Below are 20,920 nucleotides of genomic sequence, written 5' to 3'. Positions count from 1 at the left end.
GATCACAATTAACTAACAAGTTATTAATCAATTTAAGAAATGTCTTGACTTTTAAATAACCAATAGTAATAGCATTGAAAACTATTGGTTTCCCACTGTTGAAGTGATTATTATTTATCTCGCAAAACAGTGGAGTGCACTTTCTTTTCAATTCAAGATCTTTTTGGCGAGAGTTCGTGTTTTTCAGATTATTATGATTTATTATAAGCGCACACTCAAGAGGAAATTACTGCTCTTATTATGTAAAGACACAAAATGAGTGAGGGTTTGAAAGTAGGTGCCTGTGCAGACAGACTGTTTTAAGGCATTCCACATTCGCGTAGTACGGATAAGGAACAAATATCTGTTCTTGAGCATTTCTTGAAACGCGAGTATTAGGGTTGAACTGTTAAAGGGGAGGAATGCAGCTGGCTAGAGCATAAACCATCAAAATAACGATAAAAAAGGTTGGGGAAAAAAAACTTTACGACCAAGATTATGCGACGTAAATGAACAAATGAATCAATTTAAATGCTGCCCTAGGGGCTTAAGTAAATTGCAGGAGCATAAGACCGGAGATATGAGTAATACTCAAGTTTTGCATCACCTTAGGAAACCCAATCATCTTGCGGAATTTTTGGCGACATCGCTTACCTGGTTGTTCCACAAGACATAGTTGATGACAAACATACCGAGAATATCGAGATGTTCAATCTTATTGATGCAAGTGCCATCTGTGGAAGACAACGAAGGTATACCTCGCTTTAACGATGCAAGGCAGCATTGGGTTTTTGGAAACATTTAATTATATGCGGTTTCTTATTCCCCATTGTAGAATGGTTTGGTGGTCAAAATTTATTGAGCTTATCATATTTTGTCAATTATTAATTGCAAATTTTTCAAGTTCGTCAAATTAAAATTAAGCTTATCCTCAATGAAAATTCATCGGCCTCATGTTTAGGATCTGTATTGTATCTACAATAGTCATGGATAAGAAAGTTCTCTATTGTAATGACTTAAGATTAAATACGAAAGTACATATGCAAGACTGTCATTGTGATTTAGCAATCATAAACATTGTGATGAATTAATATGGATTTATCTTATCAAAAGATGTTGCTATTCATTTAAATAAAGAAAGATTATTTTATGCCTAGGTCTAGTTCCATACTCAAAACACAATCGTCATTCTGAAAGTAGCTTTATCCTAGTTTGGCTTTTTATTCAAGTAAATTTGTGAAGTTGTGAAATTATATCGAATCTAAAGGTTTATTGTTACTCTTTCGCTTATCTCTAAATATTGACATTGAATTTTGTTAGTAATCTTTACTACTAATCGAGACACCTTCCCGCTTACTGCATTTTAATAATTTTAGTTGAACTTGATACTTCAATTAAGTTATAACTAATGACAACCATTTAAAATAAGTTAAGATTCAAGTTTACTTTAAGGAATATGGCTATCGACAACGCTTCAAATGTGACAAGTGCTACTTCTTTGATGAATGTGTTTACCTTTGGCTATGTGGATTATGCAGTTTTTGTTGGACTATTAGGAGTATCGGCTTCGATTGGATTATATTTTGGATTCTTTTCGAAAGCAAGTAAAACAACAGATGAATATCTTCATGGTGGAAAACGAATGAAAACATTTCCGATTGCCATTTCATTGGTGGCAAGGTAAAAATAAATCTTTTAATTAAGTAAATGTTTTAAATTATTTCAATTCTTCCATAGTCAACTCTCTGGAATTGCAATTATGTCAATACCTGCAGAAGTCTATAGCTATGGAATAAATTATATATTTACTATCCTTTCAATATTTTTGGTTGTTCCTGTGTTGTGCGAAATAGCAATTCCAGTTTTCTATGAGAATAATATATCCAATTGTTACGAAGTGAGTTTAAATATGTAAAATATTGATATAAACATAAATAATTGTCTGTGTAAAATACATATCATTTAATAATCATCAAGCAGTAAATATACTTCATAATTTGTTTCGAGGCTTAATTAACAATCTAGGGTTTATGATGCCTTGTCATATATTTGAACGTCCACACTTTAATTGTAATGCTAGTCAACAGGGTAATGTAGGTGGCAAACACATTATAATTGATCTTATTACGAATTCTTAGTCTCAAGGTTACGACATCAAGTTTTCGGCACATATTAAAAAAAATTATTTAAGTATAAGAAGAAAATCTTTCAATTTGTCTTGCCTAAAACCTTGACAATATTTTGTGTGAGACAACAAATTTTAAGTCAATATCTTTCAAAACCTTTTCTTATCGTTTTTTGTTGGTTTTGTAGGTTTTCGTTTTTTGTTAAAAAAGTTGTCAGTCCCATTTTTCTAAAAAAAAACTAAACATTACCAAAAGCATAAATAAGTTTTATTTCAATATCTATTTTTGTTAACAAGATTTTTAGTCGAAAACCAATTGTTAGCACTTTTAGTAGCTAGCATTACTTGAATGTTTCTATTTTTTTTTTCAAACAAATACAAATTGGATTTTTTGAAGAAAACTTAGCACAGGATGCAATCATTTTGAAATTAATAGGGCAAATTTTTAAACATCATATTTTTAAGAGTTTAACAATTTACTGGCTAGCAATTTGTTAAGCATTTAGCAATTTACTAAGCTAGTTCAAAATTTAAAAACCTTTCTTTTCGTTTTCGTTAAGAACATTTAAACATGGCTAAAAAGTGTGTTTGCGTGAAAATAAACACAGAAAATACGGTTTCTGAACGTACTAATGTACGAACGTGAGTACACACGCAAATTCAGACATCTCTTATTTACATACTTAGTTACTTGAAACGTCAAGAAATGTCCACATTTATAATTCGACAAATCGGACCGATTAAAATAACTTCATGTGGGAAATTAAAAATATTGTTAAAAATGGGTACTTTTACGGTACGGCCAATGTTAATCCACAGCGACGAAGCTTTGAGGCGAATAGCAAAGCTTAGAGCTATTTGTTTGCTGAATATATCAAGGAGTGTAAGGTAGAGTAGGGTGTCCAAGCTAAACGTTGGACTTTATTTATTTTGTCGAAGTTTATAGCCTTTTCTAAAGCGGACCATACTGCCACACCGTATATTAAAATCGGTCTGATTACCCATGTGATTAGATAGATTTTTATTGCTTGTCTTAAATAATTTACATTGTTTACAAAAATCAAAAAGAGCATGGCATTCTGCCATCTGCCTAGATGACAAAACATAAACTGGAAACTTAGTTTTTTATGGAATATAATTTATAAATAAACGAATTAGTTAGATGATTTAATTTTTTTTAATAGTTTACTATTGAAATTAAATATTTTCTTGAGAAACTCTCATTAACAATTCTCGGCTTAGTTCAACAATGATACAATTTTATTTTCGTTCAAATAACCCTTCCAAGAACATTTCTCCTGATGCCTTTGAGAATTGGACATTTCCCCATGAAGTGAAATACATCTTCTCTCACTTGTAGATTACATAAGGAGCATAACATTGGTAAATCCTCCCTATGTGGAATGAAGATAAGAATTTCGAGTTCACCACGCAGCTTTGCCATCATCGAAATCTCATCTACGCTCTATTCATCCCAGAAATAGTTCTTCGCTTCCAAATTTTGTTTGAGTCGACTGTAAATTGCTCTGTGCAGAGACCCAGTTGCTTTATTAGGCATTTTTCCCATACCATATCATCCACTTTTCCAATTAGGTGGTACAGTGATTCTTTCCATTGATTGAAATCTAAGTTATCTATGTTAAGGTCCATGTCACTCTCCCTAGCAAGTTTTATCCATTCTGCATACCATCCCGACCTATCTCGAATAGTTTAAAGTGCCACTATCTTCGGTAACCGGTAATTATCCAGATTCATGATTTTGAGCATAAGCAATCTGTATTCGAAGTGTTCGTACTAAGAGTGACTGCAGTCCCGTTTCCAACATACCTATATAGTTCATCGTATTTGGTGGTAGTAGTAGGGGAGCCCAAAAAGGGATTTTGGGATTTACTACAGCGCGGCAGATTAATATACAGGGAGGTACCTAGTACCCCATTGAATACTTCCACCAAGTATTAGCCCCGTACATGTGGCCGCGCTTCAAGGATAAAGGATCAGATTAGTAAAAAAAAATTGACCATCTGAAATTCTCGAGCCCGTAAGATTAAGGTAGGGTAAGTTAGTTATATGCTAAAAAGTGTATATTCCACTAATCTGACAATTTTCGATTGACGATAAGAAGTAGGCGGGTTACAAACTTGTAAAAAAAACGTCATCTTGACTTTCTCGAGCGTGGCTAATTTTTTTTTATTTTGAAGGTAATATTTCAACGTTCACAAATAATATATAATCTGACGATTTCCGTTAGCCGAAGTGAGGGGAGGGGCAATTTAAAAAAAAATATATTATTTTAAATGGAAAAAAATAATTAACAAATAGCGGTGATACTTACAATTAAGATTTATACATTTTTTTAAAGCCAAAATTCTGTTTTACTAGCCAGTTTTTAATTAAACTCAGAACTATGCGTAGTTTTTGAAAAATTTAATTTTAAACTCAAAATTTGAGTAAAAAAAGTTAAAAAATAGGTTTAAAGTGTAATTTTTCAATACTTTAAGATTATCTATCATTGTTTTTATTTCACAATTTATTGCTCTTAATTGTTTTTGATCAAAAACCGAAAGCTAGATGATTTTATGTCTTTTAGTTTTTGAAAAAATTGAAAATATCCACAACTATTATTTTAATTTAATTCTTTTTTTTTGCTTGAGTGGTCTTATTTTGATAGTAATAATAGTAGGTCTGAATGTGGGTGTATGCAACAGTGGGGTGTGTGCGAGTGGGGAGGGTGAAAGGCGCGATGGATGCAAGATGGGGTGCATGCAAAGTTTCTTTTGCATTTAAATAAGCTGGATTTAAGAAAAATTAATTTATCTCAAATACTTAAGCAAGGAAAAAATAATAATAATAATAATAATAATAAAAAAAAAAATCTTTCCATTGTCAGATTAGGCGAATTCCTCCAGATAATCGTCAGATTAAGAGGCAACACGTTTAGGGTATATACATGAATCATATATATCAAAATCTGACGCGCTCGAGTATTTCAAAATAGCGATTTTTTTTTGCAAGTTCTAGTAATGGCCGCGAGTTTGGGTCACATCCAAATCGTCAGATTATTACATAAGAGCGTTCTTTTAGGTTCACTTAACATCCCTTTTGTAAATCTGACGCGCTCGGTTAAATTTTTTTTTTACCGTTTTCAACCCTTACGTACGACCACCCCCATCATGGAAACGGTCAGATTAACATACGTATATTTTCAAAAATACGTAGAACATGGATGCTATTAATATCTGACGCGCTCGAGTATGTCCATGCAACTGTTTTTTTTTTACATTTTTGAAACTTATAGCCGCTCCCCCCACCGATGAAAGTGTATATATGATATAACATTTTTTTGTTCTTATCATCTAAGCTTCGCAATCCAATAGGTCTCTTTGACGCTCGAGTAAATGCCGATTTAGCATCCTGGGCTCCCCTACTATAGCCGGAAGATCCTTTTAACGTAGAAGCGTAACAATTTTTCCACATCTTCACATTGCTTCGCTCCCCCCACTTGAGCTGCATAGAATAAGATTGATTCTGCTACTGCCTTAAAAAAAGTGTACTTACTGTTGTGTGCGATATTTCTGTTTGAGAAACACCTACTCCAAGATGCGCTGATGGCAGCTTTTGCACTTGTAAGATGCGTTTCCATATTTAAATTTTGTCAAAATCACTCCAAGGTATTTGAACTCTTCGACAATCTCTATATTTTCACCATTGTAGTTCCATTTCATTAAAGCAGTTTCTACGTTCTTAAAAATCATGATCTTGGACTTTTCCATGTTTGCTATTAGGTTCCATATTTTACAGTACTCAAAAATCCGGTTTATCATTAGCTGTAGTGATTCTGGAGATGACGCGAGAAGCACAATATCATCCGCAAACAAGAGTGCTTTAATTAATTCTCCCGCGTGTTCGATACCAGCAGGTAAGAAATGGATTAAATAAAAATAAAAAATTAATTGGGTAGCGCAACAGTCCGTTGTAAACCAGAGCCTAGTGACTTACAACTCGCAACCATTTCTGTATGCGAGTACTGTTGTCAGGAATGGATGGGAAGAAATCAACTAAGTCTTCGATAAATAGAGTGAATAGCCTTGGACTCATCGTACAACCTTGTCTAACGCCTGATTCAGTTCTGAACCAAACCGACCTTTCTGTACCATTCCAAACTGCTGCATTAGTATCCATATACAGGCTTTGCAGGACTCTTCCAAATTTTAACGACATTCAAATACTAAAGAGCTTATAGAAAAGAGCTTGCCTGTTCAAATGCAGACTTAAAATCCATGAAAAAACGCGTATAACTTCTAACTTCTTCTTATAGATGAATCCGCAATGCTTTTCAGAACAAAGATATGATCGATTGTTGAGTAACCGAATCCAAAGCATGCCTGAGATTCTTTCAACAGCTCATTTTCTTCAATCCATTTATTGAGCCGTGTTTGCAGAACGGCTGTAAATATTTTATAACACGAATTTTAAAAATATATTCCTCAATAGTTCGACATCTCAGACCAGCATCCTTTTTTGTGGATCGGTAAAATGATTGATTCCCTAAATTCTTGGGGAATCATACCTGTTTCCAACACCTCGTTGTAAAATGCAGTAAGCTTACTTATTAACTCAACGGTTCTATACTTAAAAAATTCCGCTGATATCCCATTGGAGCCTGCCGCTTTTCAATCCTTCATTTTTTTCATTGCTGCATCTACTTCTTCGTTGGTTATATTTGTGTCCAAAACTTTATTATAAATACCCGGATGCGCAAAATGAAAGTTGTTTCCTTCATGAATTGGGTTTAGCAATTTTTTAAAATGGCTTGCCAAAAGCAAGGGGCTCAACTTGGGATGTATTTTAACGGGTTTACCATTCAAATTGTTCACCAACTTGCAAAAGTCCTTCGATTTCATACAATTTGATAGCCGTCTAGCTCATGTCTCAAAGAATTTTTCTTTCTTTTGGAAACACAAGGTCTTGTAATAGGTGTTTGCTTGAATATATTGTCTTTTAAAGTGCTCATGCCTTGAGCCACGATAAGCTCTTAACCATCCAAATGATAATTGTCTGGCCTTTTTACACTGCACAACGTTCTCGCATATGATGCTTTCATGACCTCTTCTAACTGGTACCGGTTCCTGATAACTTTGGAGGGAAGTTTTAAGATTTATTTGGTATTGAACTCTATTTTTTTGGTTCCAAATCAAAAAATCAAATGGGGTGGCGCAACAGTCCGTTGTGAACCAGGGCCTAGTGACTTACAACTCTCAACCATTCCTGTGTGCGAGTACTGTTGTCAGGAATGGAAGGGACCTACAATTTTGGGCCGAATCCGAACGGCTAGTTTTGAGAAAGCACTTTTTCATGACAAGAATTACTCTTGAAGGATTTGTCAATTCCTCGCAAGAGGCAGTACCCGCGAAAATTATTTTTTTAAATTAAGGTGGCACAGGCAGGGATTGAACCCAGACCCCTTGCATGACAGTCCAACGCACTAACCATCATGCTACGGGTACTACTATTTTTTTGGTTCCACCTACGCTTTAATATGAGTCTCATAAGGTTTAAGTCCTCAGTTGCCATCGAAAGTCCACAAGTCACAACTAATGGAAAATTATCCGAAAAGGGCACATTTTAAACTTTGAAATCAATTATTCGGTGTACCCTGATTGCCGACAAAAGTAAGTTCAAACATCAAATAATTTTGCTCCCTTAGCGTTGTGATGATGGAAAATAGGACTGATTCGGTGTGGGTTAACACAAAGTCCACACCGCTCAGCCCAAAGTATTAGTCTGTCTAGGTCATTTTGTAAAAGTTCTTTAAAGGTGTTAAGATGCCTTCCTGAAACTGCTATATAAACGTCATCCGCATCACTCTAAAACCCTTCCCCATCCAGACCAGTAAGGATATCATTTTCCACTAGGTTCCAGAGAAGAGGGGATGGAACACCACCTTGCGGTTCCTCTACTAATGACTCTTCTAGCAGAAGAGGTGTCCAGTTATGAGTAAATTATTACGCTATTCAGCAATAAATTCATTATCTCCCCAAGCGAACTCACTATGGTAAGAAATGTTAGTGCAGATGTGTCCATGTCCACCTTGTTAAAAGCTTCGATGTCAAGGAAAGCAACCACAGTGAACTCATATATTTTTTTGTATTTAAAAAAAAATAACAACTGCTAATGACAGAAGTGTCATTTTAGAAATGTCACAATGAATCTTCGACCTCACGTTTTCTTTGACAATCGTAAGGAAATAACGTAATGTCTCGTAATGTGATTCCAAACGGAAGCTCTAGTTCAAATTTGCTGAACATTTGCCATTTTAAATATGTCATATTGGAAGTGTCATTCAAAGCAATCTCGAAGCAGGCCCAACTTAACGCAGACGAAACGGAAGCTGTTTGTGTTTCAGCCACATTTGATGGTGCGTACGAGTGTGTGTTACACCGTATCCACCGATTTACCTTTACAGTAGGCATGTTGAGACGTAGACGTCTTGTATCATTACTTGCCCCTAAATGGATATAAATCAATCTATCTAAGGTCTTAAGAAGGAATGATAATAGACTTATGGGTCGTAGATCTTTATTGTTGACTTGCGAGCATTTACCTGCTTTGGGTATTAAAACAAGTATACAGACTCTTTTGTATACATAATTAAATTGTATTCTTGGAAACGCATTGCAAGAGTGTTTCTGATGTTTTAGATTTTAAATTACTTTTCGAGGCATACCTTTTTACTGAGGTTTTTTGTATAAGTCCGGCAGAACTGAACTTTACAACTTTCCTTAAAACATTTATTTGGGTTACTGTTTTGTAACGAATTTTGGATAAAAGTCTTAATTTTGTTAATTTTGTCCTTAGCTTGACAAGACCATTTGATCACATTGTACGTCACACTAATAATTAATTTATGTAATTTATTATGTAGCAACTCTGGCTAATAAGTGAAAGTTTGTGAAAATTAAAGCTCCGTAAAAAGAATATTTTATTTAAATAAAAAAGAAAAATATTTTAGTTTAAAAATACAGTTTTTATAATAAATTAAAATAAAATTTCAACACAAAATAAAAAAACAAAAAACTACTGGTGAGTTTTGTTAAAAATAAAAAAAAAAAAAATGCCCTTATCGCGATCTCCAACTGTGAAAGACCAAAATCCAGCCAAAAGAACTTATATGGAAATGACACCGCCTAAAGCATCTAATTCAAAGGCAAACATAAACCCAGTTGGCAATATGGCGATATGCGAATTAGACAAAATGCTGCAAAATTCTTTGGGTAATTTGTTGGATATAAAGCTGAAAGACGTAGCGACTAAATCCGACATTGAAGGAATAAGTGCTGAAATTTCTATATTGAAACAAAGCAACGCTGAACTAAAGACTCAACTGAACAAAATGGAGTCCCGATGTGTTTTGTTGGAGAAACAAGTGGAGTTGCTTGAAAAAAAATCAAACGAAAAGAATGTTGTCGTTCATTTGCACCCTACTAATAGCCAAAACGCGGTAGAGAAAGCGAAAGAAATCTGTCTTGATTTATTGCAAACAAACAACTCGGATAAAATAACTACAGCAAAACAAATCGGAAGATCAGCGACAAATGTAATTGTTGAAATGGCGAACAGAGAAGATGTTTTTCGGATTCTTCGAGCAAAGAATAAGCTACAAAACACCGGCACAACAATTCACAAGGACTATCCAGCAGCGGCGAGAGAACGAAGAAAAAGATTAAACAATCTGAGAAGAAACATCACTTCAAATAATAGGGGCATTAAGTGCCAAATTAAAGGAGAAACCCTTTTGATTGATGAAAACAAATTTTTTTTCGATAAAAGTGGCAAAATAATTTCGGACGCAGAAGATGGTTTGTTTACACTTAAACAGCTGGTTGGTGACACATTTGATCTGACAACGCTGGAAGACTGGAATAATGAGAAGTCAACAGAAGACAACACCAGAGCTTCTCAAACTTCAAGTGGTGTTCACACGAGACATGTTTGATTGTAATGCCGTCTGCCATAAAAATAGTTTAATTAAAATTAGAAAAAATGAAAATTGTTTAGAATCTTTTAATTATACAATACTTTCTTATAATGTTGCAGGATTAACCAATAAGACTTTATTTGTAGATTTTTATGAATTTGTTAATCAATTTGATTTTGTTTTTTTATATGAGACATTTATTATGGAAAATAATTTTACGAATTTTGAAAGTAAATTTAGGAATTTTGAATTTAAATTAGTTCCAGCTGTTAGAACACAATCAAGGGGAAGAGCTAGTGGAGGTTGCAAACGGTTTTCAATCCAAACGAACTTGAGTCCAAACCTTCTGGCAGCTCACTTTGAGAAACTGTTGAATCCAGTAAATGAGACACCTTCGGTGGAATACGCTATACCAGCCTATGAATGCGGTGTTCTTGATGCTACAATTAGTTACCAAGAAGTAATATCAGCTGTAACGAAGCTTAAAGATGGAAAAGCTGCAGGTTCGAATGGCATATCAGCTGAATTTTATAAGTATGGGACACCAGAACTACTCACAAGGCTAACTTTCATATTTAACAATATCATGGAAACCGGGACTATACCAAATGAATTCAAAGAATCGATTATTTTTCCGATTCACAAGAAAGGAAACATGGCTGAACCAGCTAATTACAGAGGTATATCGTTCCTAAATGCTTCATACAAGATATTTACACTAATACTACAGAAACGATTCAACGAATGGATTGATAGCGACAAACTACTGCAGGAGTACCAGGCAGGATTTAGAAGTGGATATTCAACGATCGATCATATTTTTACCCTTCGATGTATGGCGGAAACATTCCTTCGCAAAAAAAAGAAGCTATATGCCTTCTTCGTCGATTTTAGAGCTGCTTTCGATATGATCGATAGAAAGGCTCTATTTTATAAGCTATATAGTAAAGGTATGTCATGCAAGTTTGGAAGAGTCATACAGAATCTCTACGACGACACAACAAGTAAAGTATGGAATGGTGAAGCGCTTTCGGAAGAATTCAAAACACAATCGGGAGTCAGGCAAGGTTGTACATTGAGCCCAAGCATGTTCGCATTGTTCATTGATGATCTGGTTGACATTCTGCCATGTGGAGTAGAGTACGCGGGGATGATAATAAAACTATTGATGTTTGCAGACGATATTGTTCTGTTGGCAGCCTCTTCTGAATCATTGCAGTTGATGATTAACCGATTATTCGAATACTGTCGGGTTTGGAATCTGATAGTTAACCTTGACAAATCCAAGATTTTAATATTCAAAAGTGGAAGAGGCCGCAAATGTGCAAACGAAAAATGGCATTATAATGGAGAAAATATAGAGGTTGTAACGGAATTCAAATATCTAGGAGTTATTTTCACGCAAAACCTGAGTATGGAAAAACATCTGAAGGAAAAATTAATGAAGGCAAAATGTGCAATCAGTGCTACATGGAATAGATGCTTTCATAACAAAACTATAGCACACAGCAGTAAATTCAAATTATTTGAAGCGATATCAGCATCAATCCTTTTCTACGCAGCTCAGACATGGGGTACAAGGCAGTACGATACGGTGGAAAATCTTCTACGATACTACTGCAAAAGAATCTTCCAGCTTCCGCGTAGCACACCTAACTACGTTATCATGTTAGAAACAGGAATCTCGCCATTGTTCATTCGAACATTAAAAATGCAAGTGGATTATGTCACGAAAGTCTTGAAGATGGATGATAATCGACTACCTAAAATAGTAGCTCTTGAAGTCATAAGGACAAAGACAAGTTGGTGCGCTGATTGGTTGGAACTTGCTTCAGAATGTGGGATAGTCTTAAACCTGTGCAGTGAAGAATTAGAAACTTCGCTTTATCAACTCATTGCTGCAGTGGACTTAAAACATCGTGATAAATATGTAAATGAGGCAACAGGATCTATCTACAGACAACTATACAGCCAATTGAATCATAACCTGGAGGAGAAAAATTATTTTAGGGATGACAATAGTACAGCCGAGATTTCAATGATGGTAAAACTGCGGAGCGAACTTATACCACTGAACTACATACCTCATAGAGATGATTTACCCATTGTGTGTTCTTTGTGCAACTTAGGTGAAAGAGAAGATAATTTTCACTTTATGGGTAAATGTCCGATCTTAAGAGAAATCAGAAGGGATGTATTCGGAGGTATTGCAGGCTAGCTCTTCTCTACAGAAACAAAATCATAAATGAAAGCTTCTAAGATAAACTAATTTTTTTTTTTTTTTTTTTTATAAATATATTTTGCAATAATACATACGAATTATTGCTCAAAAACAAATTTTCATATTATGTGAAATTTTCATGTGTTGTCAACTAGGCAGACGGCAAAATGCCATGCTTTTATGTTTTTGTAAATTAGGAATTTAATCATTGAAAAAATAATAAAACCAATCTAAATCTAAAAAAAAAAAATCTATATTTCTGAAAATAACATTAGAAAATCTTCTACTCGATCTGTCAAACTATTATTGGATTTTTCATTAGTGCATTAAGATTGATTGACTTTTTCGCTGCAATTGTGTAAATGTTAATGCTTATCGTTTGAACTTGTATTCCAACTTGGAAATTTTCATTTGACTTTACATTCTTAATATTATTAATAAAATATTTAAAATTTTTATTCAGCTAAACAATATAAAAATGGAAAACCAATTTCATTCACTTGGGAAACTAACCAAAATTTATATTTTCACAGTATTTACAAAGAAGATTTAACAAACCTACACGACAAATTCTTACTTTTCTGTTTATTTTGACGACGTTATTTAAGCTACCTGTCTATATATTTATTCCATCTTTAGCATTTTCACAAGGTAACACATTGTTTTATTTTTGGTGTATATAAAAGGTGTAGCAAAAGTTGTCATCCGCACAAAATTAAATATATTTTATTTAACATTCATTTCACCCAAACAAAAAAAAAAACAATTAAATTGACGTTTCAACAACCAAAAATAAAATTGATTAATTTTACCAATGGAAAACGCCTTTAGTTTTATTCTTTTGTTGAATTTAGTAATTAACAAAAAATTTATATTTTCACAGTATTTACAAAGAAGATTTAACAGAACGACACGTCAAATAATCACTGTTTTATTTATTTTGACAACGTTACTTAACTTACCTGTTTATATATTTATTCCATCTTTAGCATTCGCACAAGGTAAAATTATGTTTGATGAAAGGTGCAGCAAAAGTCGTCATATGTATACAAGAAGTAACCATTCTATCGAAAAAGTTGTATAATTGGTGAGAATTCTACTTGACATTTATGAAAGTGTCAAATATGCAGACACAAAAACACGTTAAATTAGACATGAAATGTTATAAACCTTTAGTTCCTTGGTTTTGACATCTTTTGCGCCATCTTGTATATCATTCTCCGAAACTGAAAATGTTATTAATTTATTTTTTTTAATAGTAACTGGACATAATATTCACATGATTAATGCAATAGTTTGCTCAATATGTGTGTTTTATACCATGCTTGTAAGTATTTATTTGAAAGACCACCATTAAAAGTATTAAAAATTATTTTTACAAACAAATTAAGGGTGGTGTAAAAGCTGTTGTATGGACGGACGTTGTTCAAGCTCTTGTAATGGTTGGGTCTGTAATACTTGTAGCTGTAATGGGTGTTCATGCAGTTGGTGGATTAGGTAAACTTGTGGAAAACTCAATTGCTGGTGGACGCCTGCAACCAAAGTAAGTTTAATCTTAAGGTTCTTTAAATACGTGTAACTCTGTATTAACTTGCAGCTTTGAATTTGACTTGAGCACCCGTTCAACAGTGTGGAATGCTCTTGCTGGATCATTTTGCATGTGGAGCAGCTATGTGGGATTCAATCAAAGTTGCGTTCAGAGAATTGTTGCTTTGCCATCATTATCTCATGCTAAAAAGTAAGTTTTATGTTATGGAATTGAAAACTTTGTTGTTATTAATTGACATGTTTGTTTTTTTTTTTTAAGATCCCTTTACATGTTTCAGGTTGGGTTTTTAATTATTATGGTTTTAAATGTATTTACTGGAATAATTATTTTTGCCAAGTATTTTGATTGTGATCCTATTGCAATGAAGGTAATTCACCAAAGCAGAACAAAGGGTGTTTTTTCTAAAGACGTGTAGTTTTCAAGAAGAAATAAAACGCATGCAATTTAATGTTATGTCAAATAATTTAACTGATATAATTGAGTCCATAGTAGTAATCCATTCTGTTATTTCCGGAAACAGGAAATAATCACTAGGGGCAAGAACTGGACTATAGGGTGGATGTTGGATTTCTTCGAAACTACAATCTCGCGCAGCAGCCTTGGAAACTCGTGCCGTGTTGACAGGAGCGTTGTCATAAAGAAGCAACACACCCGCTGCGATTTTAACCCGTCTTTTCTTTTTAATTTCCTCCCGCAAACTATGCAAAGTTGAAGTGCAGGATGTGGTGTTAATGGTTTTACCTTTTTTTTTGTACTCAATGAGCAAGATTCCCTTTGAGTCCCAAAAAACTGTGGCCATGAGCTTTCCGATAGACGGAGTGACGTGAACTTCTTCGGGGGTCTGTTTCTTTTTGTGCCACTGCATGGACTCTTGTTTGCTTTCAGGGTCATAGTGGTGAACCCATGTTTCGTCCCCAGTAACACTTTCATTCATAACACCCTCCGCGTTCTCACTACACATCTCCTAAAGCTTTCTACAGCATGCGATTCTTACTTTTTTCTGAGGCGCTGTGAGCATTCGTGGCACCCAACCCACCTTGCACTTACCTTTGAAAAGTTAAGATGATCATGAAGAATGGTATGTATGGTACCAGTTGAAAGCTTGGTGATCTCTGCCATCATGTTCACCTTTATTCGGGCATCCTCAAGAACAAGTTTTTCGACTTCAATGCTCTCTCTGCCTCTCTTGAACTCACTGCCATTCCCCAATGACATGAAGGCTGGTTGTCCTCCTTGATAATCACTATTTATTTCCATTTTCATTTATTTGAACGTCCTTGAGCTTCTTAGCCCATTTATTTAGTTCTTTAAGCTGCCTTAAATTTTTACTTGACCACTTTTTCTAAAAATGCGGAACAGTCGCTGAACATACTGGGATCGCTGTAACGTTCTTACTCCATCATTGACATGTTGGGCAGAAACATTTGCCATTGGACGTATAATGAAAAAGTACGTCGGTGTAAGAGGATCTATATCTACTTCAAAACGGGCGCATAGCGGTCGAGAGTTAGCGCAGGCTTCTATTTGACAAATTATCGTACTGAACTCTTCTTACTTTACACGCTTTACTACGTGATGTTCTTTTCCGAAGTAATAATTAAAACAAAACAGTAAATATTTCATTTGACAAGCTCCTGTGTGAAGATTACGAGAATGAAAATCGAGGACGATGAAAAATGTTAGTCGATGATTCTTGTGAAGAATAAAGGGGAACTTCTGATCAAATGGGACATTAGTGTTGGACAACCTACCATCTACACGAAGTACAACACCTTTATCAAAAAACGGGTCCATTCTGGCTATTTCTCTTTTTACAGAAACTGTTCTTTTTTTACAAAAGCAAGAAATCGATATTTTTAAAAGCTCAATTTTTGTTCCAAATTAATGCCCCACGACGACAAACACAGGTTTTCCAATGGAATCCTAGGCTTTCTGTATTTTTGAATTAGGCATACATAACGCGCCACAACGCAAAAAAGTCAGCTAAGACTACTGGTCCATTCGAATAACTCCCACTTAGACACCAGAAAATTCGGTTTCTTAAAAGCATTCATTAGAGTTTGGTAATGGCGTAAAAACAACTTGAGGTTTTAAAGGAACAATGGTCCTTTCCACCACAGATTTAAGGAAATTCATTGCTTAGACATACCACGTTTTCCACAATCCGTGGGAATTTTCAGTAGAATGAATATAATCCCACGATAAGGATAATAGTTAAGCGATAATTTGAGCTAGTCGATCAAGAGTTTGTCATTATATATTTAAAATTAAATTTATTAGCAATTAGCTGTGGCCGGTTCGAATGAACTTTGTCCTCAGAGGCCAAATTTGTAACCATTACCCGAATAAAAAAACAAAAATAGTTCACCAAAGGTTTCCTTCAATAAATTGATTGAAGCGTTTGCTAGATAGCTCCTTCTTGTTGGCTCTATAGCTGTTACATTATGCCCTGCTATAATTTTAAAGAAATATTGACCAAGCAGGTACTTTTTGTAGATGTAACGGCTGCCGGCGGATTAGATCACTCCAAATAAGAACATTTTGTTTATTTAGGTAACCATGAAAGTGACCCTTATATTTGTTACAAAAAAATGTCATTCGGACAGTCCCAAACAACCATTTCATAAGGGATTCTTTAATGGAATCTCTTATAATTCTATGTCGAGGGCTGAAAACATCCTCTTTTTTTTACATGGGAGACCCCATCACTGAAAAATCAAAAACAACAAGTTCTTCGAACAAGTACCAAAAGTGTCCAAGAAACTTTTAGAAAGCAACTTTTTAAACAATTTTATTTATTTTTATAAAGTGGTCAAGGTTTTAAAATAGTTAAAGATTATCTACACCTTTACATTTAGGCTCACAAAACAAATAGATAAATATCAAGGATTCCTTGTTCTTCTCTCTTTGTGAATTTGAATCGATTCCGAAACACCCATTTTTTAAGAGAATAGATTGCTTTTGACATCTATCTAGCACGGATAGATTGATTCTTCCACAATAAATTTTAACAATTTGTATATTCTGGAGCTTTGATTGACATTTCTTTCTTTCTCTTATTAGAACAATCACAGTCAATTCCAAAAGTTCCTTGTAGTCATCTCGAGGCTGGAACCCTTGCTTTTGAGATTTGGTAAAGGCAATCACTCGTCAAAAGCTATTTCTTACGACCAAGGAATTGCAAACAACAAAAATTAAAATTAATTGATAGAATATTTAAGAGCGTGGTATACTTTTTTAATATAAATATAAGAATATTGTTTTTTAAAGGCTTAGACATGCGAATTAATAAATCATGCATGCCACAATAAGTGGCAGTAGTGGACATGCAAGTTTTATATAGATCGAGAGTAACATAGGGATAGAGTTGAATTTACTAACGATCGAATTAGTATGATCCTTGAAATCGAGATGAGAATCAAAAAGAACTATAAAACCTTTAGAACTATTAACGCGATGCATAGATCATTGCGATATTTTATAATCAATCAAACTAGAAGTACGTTTTGTAGAGAATGTCATTGCCTGGCATTTAATTGAGTTAAAGTTTAGCTCATTATTTTTCACCAAATAACAAAAGTGTTAAAATATTCTTAGAGTTGTATTCGCTTGTTAAAGATTTCAAGCTTTTAAAGACTTTCACATCATACACAAAAAAAAATGCTACCGTATCGTACCAAAGAAGAACATCATTGATAGCTAGGATAAAGAGAAGAGGTCCTAAATGATTACCCTTGCAAACTCCAGATTTGACAGTGAAAGGGTTAGATAAAGAAATTCTAAATTAAGCTTGACAAAACCTATTTTAAAGATAAAATGAAATCCATGTGATAAACTGAGAAGGAAACCACAGACTAAAGCTTAAATGTGATGTGAAAAGTTTTAGAATAATCCGTGCAACCAATGATGACCTCTTGACCGAGTTTTAGGATATTTGAGCAATTATGCAAGTAAATTAATAATTGTGAAACGTTTTCGAAAAAAAACATGTTGTTATTCTTGCAGTTTAAATTTAAACTATCATAATCAACGTTTTCCCGTGGCATGATGGTTAGTCCGTTGGACTGTCATGCCAGAGGTCTTGGGTTCGATCCCTGCCTATCCCATCTAAAGTCTTTTCACGGCTACTGCGTCTTGCGAGGAATTGACCAATTCTCCAAGAGTAACTCTTGTCATGAAAAAGTGCTTTCTCAAATTAGCCGTTCGGATTCGGCATATAAACTGTAGGTCCCCTCCATTCCTGACAACAATACTCGCACACAGGTATGGTTGAGAGTTGTAAGTCACTAGGCCCTAGTTCTCAACGGACTGTTGCGCCACCCAATTTATATTTATTTATTTATTTTAATCAACGTTTTCATAAAGTTTGGGAATACAGGACAGTTTCGAGATTGGTCTATAATTACTACTGTCAGCCTTTTTAAAGGCTGGAGTAATAAATGCTTCCGGAATTTACCTGAACTCAGAGATAGTGCAAATATGCGAAGAAGGGGAGATGACACTTCTGACTTACATTTTTTTTAAAGCTTACTTGCTGTAAGTCCGAGGAGATAATATTGTCTAATAATAGAAATCCCTGTTGGCATAAGCTCAATGATGCTTCTAAGTAAGACTCATCTTCTGATGCAACCAAGTTAATGTATTTGAGGTCAAAGTCATCTATAAAAAGAATTTTGCTATCCAAACCGTCAATGTCCATGATATGAACAAGAATATTGTTAAATTGAAAACTACACGTCGAAAAATAACATCTTTGAAATAGTTTATGAATTAATTAAACTTTTATTCAGAGTTGTGTACATAACTGAGCTATCAAGATAGCTTTATTATCGGATCTAAATCTAAAACTCTATTTCAAATCTTAAATCTGTAGGTGGTTGAAAAAGCTGACAAAATAGTACCATATTTTGTTGAAGATGTGGTTGGACATTTATACGGTATGCCAGGAGTGTTTATATCCTGTGTTTTCAGTGCTTCTCTAAGGTAACATAACCTGGTTTCAAAATTCTTTATATTTTGTTTAAAATTATATTTATTCTAGTACCGTTTCAGCTAATTTAAATTCACTATCGGGAATTATCTATTTTGATTGTTTTAAGTCATATATAAATCACTCAGAATTTAAAGCAAATCTAGTTATGAAAATATGCGTTGTAGTAATTGGAGCATACTGTGTTATGGGCGGAATTATTGTTGAGCAATTCAAATCGATCTTACAAGTTGTCTACACTATTGCTGGAATTTCGCATGGAGTTGTTTTTGGAGTATTTACTGTTGGTTTACTTGTACCTAGAGTCAACGGAAAGGTAATTATGAACAGATCTTGAAATATTGTGTTAATATTAAGATTTAAAAATTATATTTTTATTTTACTCTTATTCAGGCGGCCTTGATAGGTTTGATTTTAAGCACAATCGCAATGCTTGTTATTTGCGGTGGTGCTCAGTTGGAAATAAATTCTGGAAATCTATCGTATGACCCATTGCCAGTAAGCACCCACGGCTGTGATCAATTAAACACAACTTCGAAATTTCCAACGTGAGATATTAAAACTTTCAAGAGTTAAAAGTTTAATATTTCAAACAAAACATTTCTTTTCAGGGAACTATTAACGATGGAAAAAAGAGATGGACAAAGTTTTTCAATTTTCAGAATTTCCTTCTATTGGTATGCAGTTTTGGGGAGTGGTTTTATTTGGTTCACGTCAATATTGCTGAGTTTTATTTTACCGTCATCGTCGGATGAAAAACTTGACCCTAAACTTGTGTCCCCTATAGTAAGATCTTTGGTATCGAATAGCAATACCCAAGCGGAGGAAGTTCCACTTAAATCATAGTTAAAATTTTAAATGCGTAAAATACAAGTGTTGAAAAATAATTTTCAGTGCATGACTTCTTTCTTAAAATAAAGTTTATTGAAAATAAAGATATTTTACTTTTGGTTACCATTTTTAGCAACAAAATAATTTTTTTAATGAAATCACAAAAATGATTTAAAAACATTTGAATTCTTGGTTAAATGAATTACGTTTTTGTCGGACGTAGAATGTTACTGTTTTAAAATTTGTTGACAACTGTCAATTCATATCAATAACTGACTACTTCCGAGATTATTAGAAAGCCTTTCGGACAACTACCGAAAAAATAGAGGCTGGGTGCGACCGACGCTGATAACTTATTATCCCGTCTGTCGATTTGTCTGGCTTGAAATTTTAACAAAATATTCATAACAATATTTTGGGTGAGATAAACAATTTGAAGTCAATATTTTGCTTTGTTCTTGTAATACTTGAATCGAAAACCATTTCTTATTAGTTTATTGTTGTATTTGTGACTTTTCGTGTTGTGTTAAAAAAGTTGTTAGGTAGTTGAATTTTTGTAAAAAATTTGCTGAAAATTACCAACAATAACAAGATATTACGTTGAAAAAGAATTTCTACCAATTTAAGTGGCATTTCTTGAAATTTTGTATTTCTTACATAAACAAATACCGATAAGATTTTTCTAAAAACAATAGCTTCTTCACGAAATATCAAGAGTCGAATATCAATTTTTACCAATTTTGCGTACTATTCGTAGATTTTAATTTTGATGAAAACATTAAATGTTCTACCAACGTTAAGTAATATTTTGTTTTAAGGTTTTTATTTAAGAAAAACTATCAATTGGATGCACAGACATTTCGCTAAAAATCTTGAGACATCGATAAATGTTCAATTCGACAGATCGGACCCATTACCATAACCTCCTATTTAAGTTAAGGAAGTGATTGTAATTTGTGAAATTCAAAATTTTGACATTTCCGACGTTTCAAGGTGGCTAGAGTCGAAATAAAAGATTTTTAGAAAGATGTTTATGCGTGCGTGTGTGGTGTACGTACGTACGTACGTTCATGACGTTTTTCTCCTTGTCCAAAGATCAAGAACCAGAAGAGATATCGACTTAAAATAAATTTTGTTATACAGATAAAAAGGCAGAAGAATGCAGAAAGGGCTCTCAAGAAAATTGAGTTAGCGGTTTTTTTACCATAGCAGTTTGAAAAAAGCTGAAAATGTTGGTTAACACTAAACAT

The 20,920-nt window shown here is 33.9% G+C and overlaps 1 protein-coding gene across 4 annotated transcripts; it reads left to right on the top strand.

Annotated features, from left to right (window-relative positions):
• The first annotated feature begins 1,163 nt into the window (after positions 1–1,163).
• LOC129942645 (sodium-coupled monocarboxylate transporter 2-like) lies at positions 1,164–19,774 on the top strand. 4 transcript variants are annotated; one of them, XM_056051670.1, is made up of 12 exons: positions 1,164–1,246; positions 1,421–1,659; positions 1,717–1,876; positions 12,834–12,951; positions 13,560–13,627; positions 13,692–13,843; positions 13,898–14,038; positions 14,108–14,216; positions 18,723–18,832; positions 18,891–19,155; positions 19,233–19,387; positions 19,451–19,774. In XM_056051670.1, exons 2-12 carry the CDS (start codon positions 1,436–1,438, stop codon positions 19,683–19,685), a joined length of 1,737 nt encoding a protein of 578 aa, XP_055907645.1. In that variant the 5' UTR covers positions 1,164–1,246; positions 1,421–1,435; the 3' UTR covers positions 19,686–19,774. The 4 variants fall into 4 exon arrangements, with proteins under 4 accessions (XP_055907645.1, XP_055907644.1, XP_055907647.1 ...); XM_056051672.1 differs by having other exon boundaries at positions 1,229–1,246; positions 1,432–1,659; XM_056051671.1 differs by lacking the exon at positions 1,164–1,246 and adding an exon at positions 1,276–1,294 and having other exon boundaries at positions 1,432–1,659.
• The last annotated feature ends 1,146 nt before the right edge of the window (positions 19,775–20,920 follow it).

Source organism: Eupeodes corollae, chromosome 1 (genome assembly GCF_945859685.1).
Source record: "Eupeodes corollae chromosome 1, idEupCoro1.1, whole genome shotgun sequence".
Classification (NCBI taxonomy): Eukaryota; Metazoa; Arthropoda; class Insecta; order Diptera; family Syrphidae; genus Eupeodes; species Eupeodes corollae.
The sequence above is the reverse complement of the archived record's forward strand: the minus strand, read 5'-3'. Positions and strand labels throughout refer to the sequence as shown.

What these genes read in the sequence shown, in the direction of transcription:
- LOC129942645 (XM_056051670.1), top strand. Translation starts at nt 1,436, where the DNA reads ATGGCTATCGACAACGCTTCAAATGTGACAAGTGCTACTTCTTTGATG. An exon ending in ATCTTTAGCATTTTCACAAG is followed by an intron (nt 12,952 to 13,559) that starts GTAACACATTGT and finishes TTTTTTTAATAG; the next exon opens with TAACTGGACATAATATTCAC. An exon ending in TACCTAGAGTCAACGGAAAG is followed by an intron (nt 19,156 to 19,232) that starts GTAATTATGAAC and finishes ACTCTTATTCAG; the next exon opens with GCGGCCTTGATAGGTTTGAT.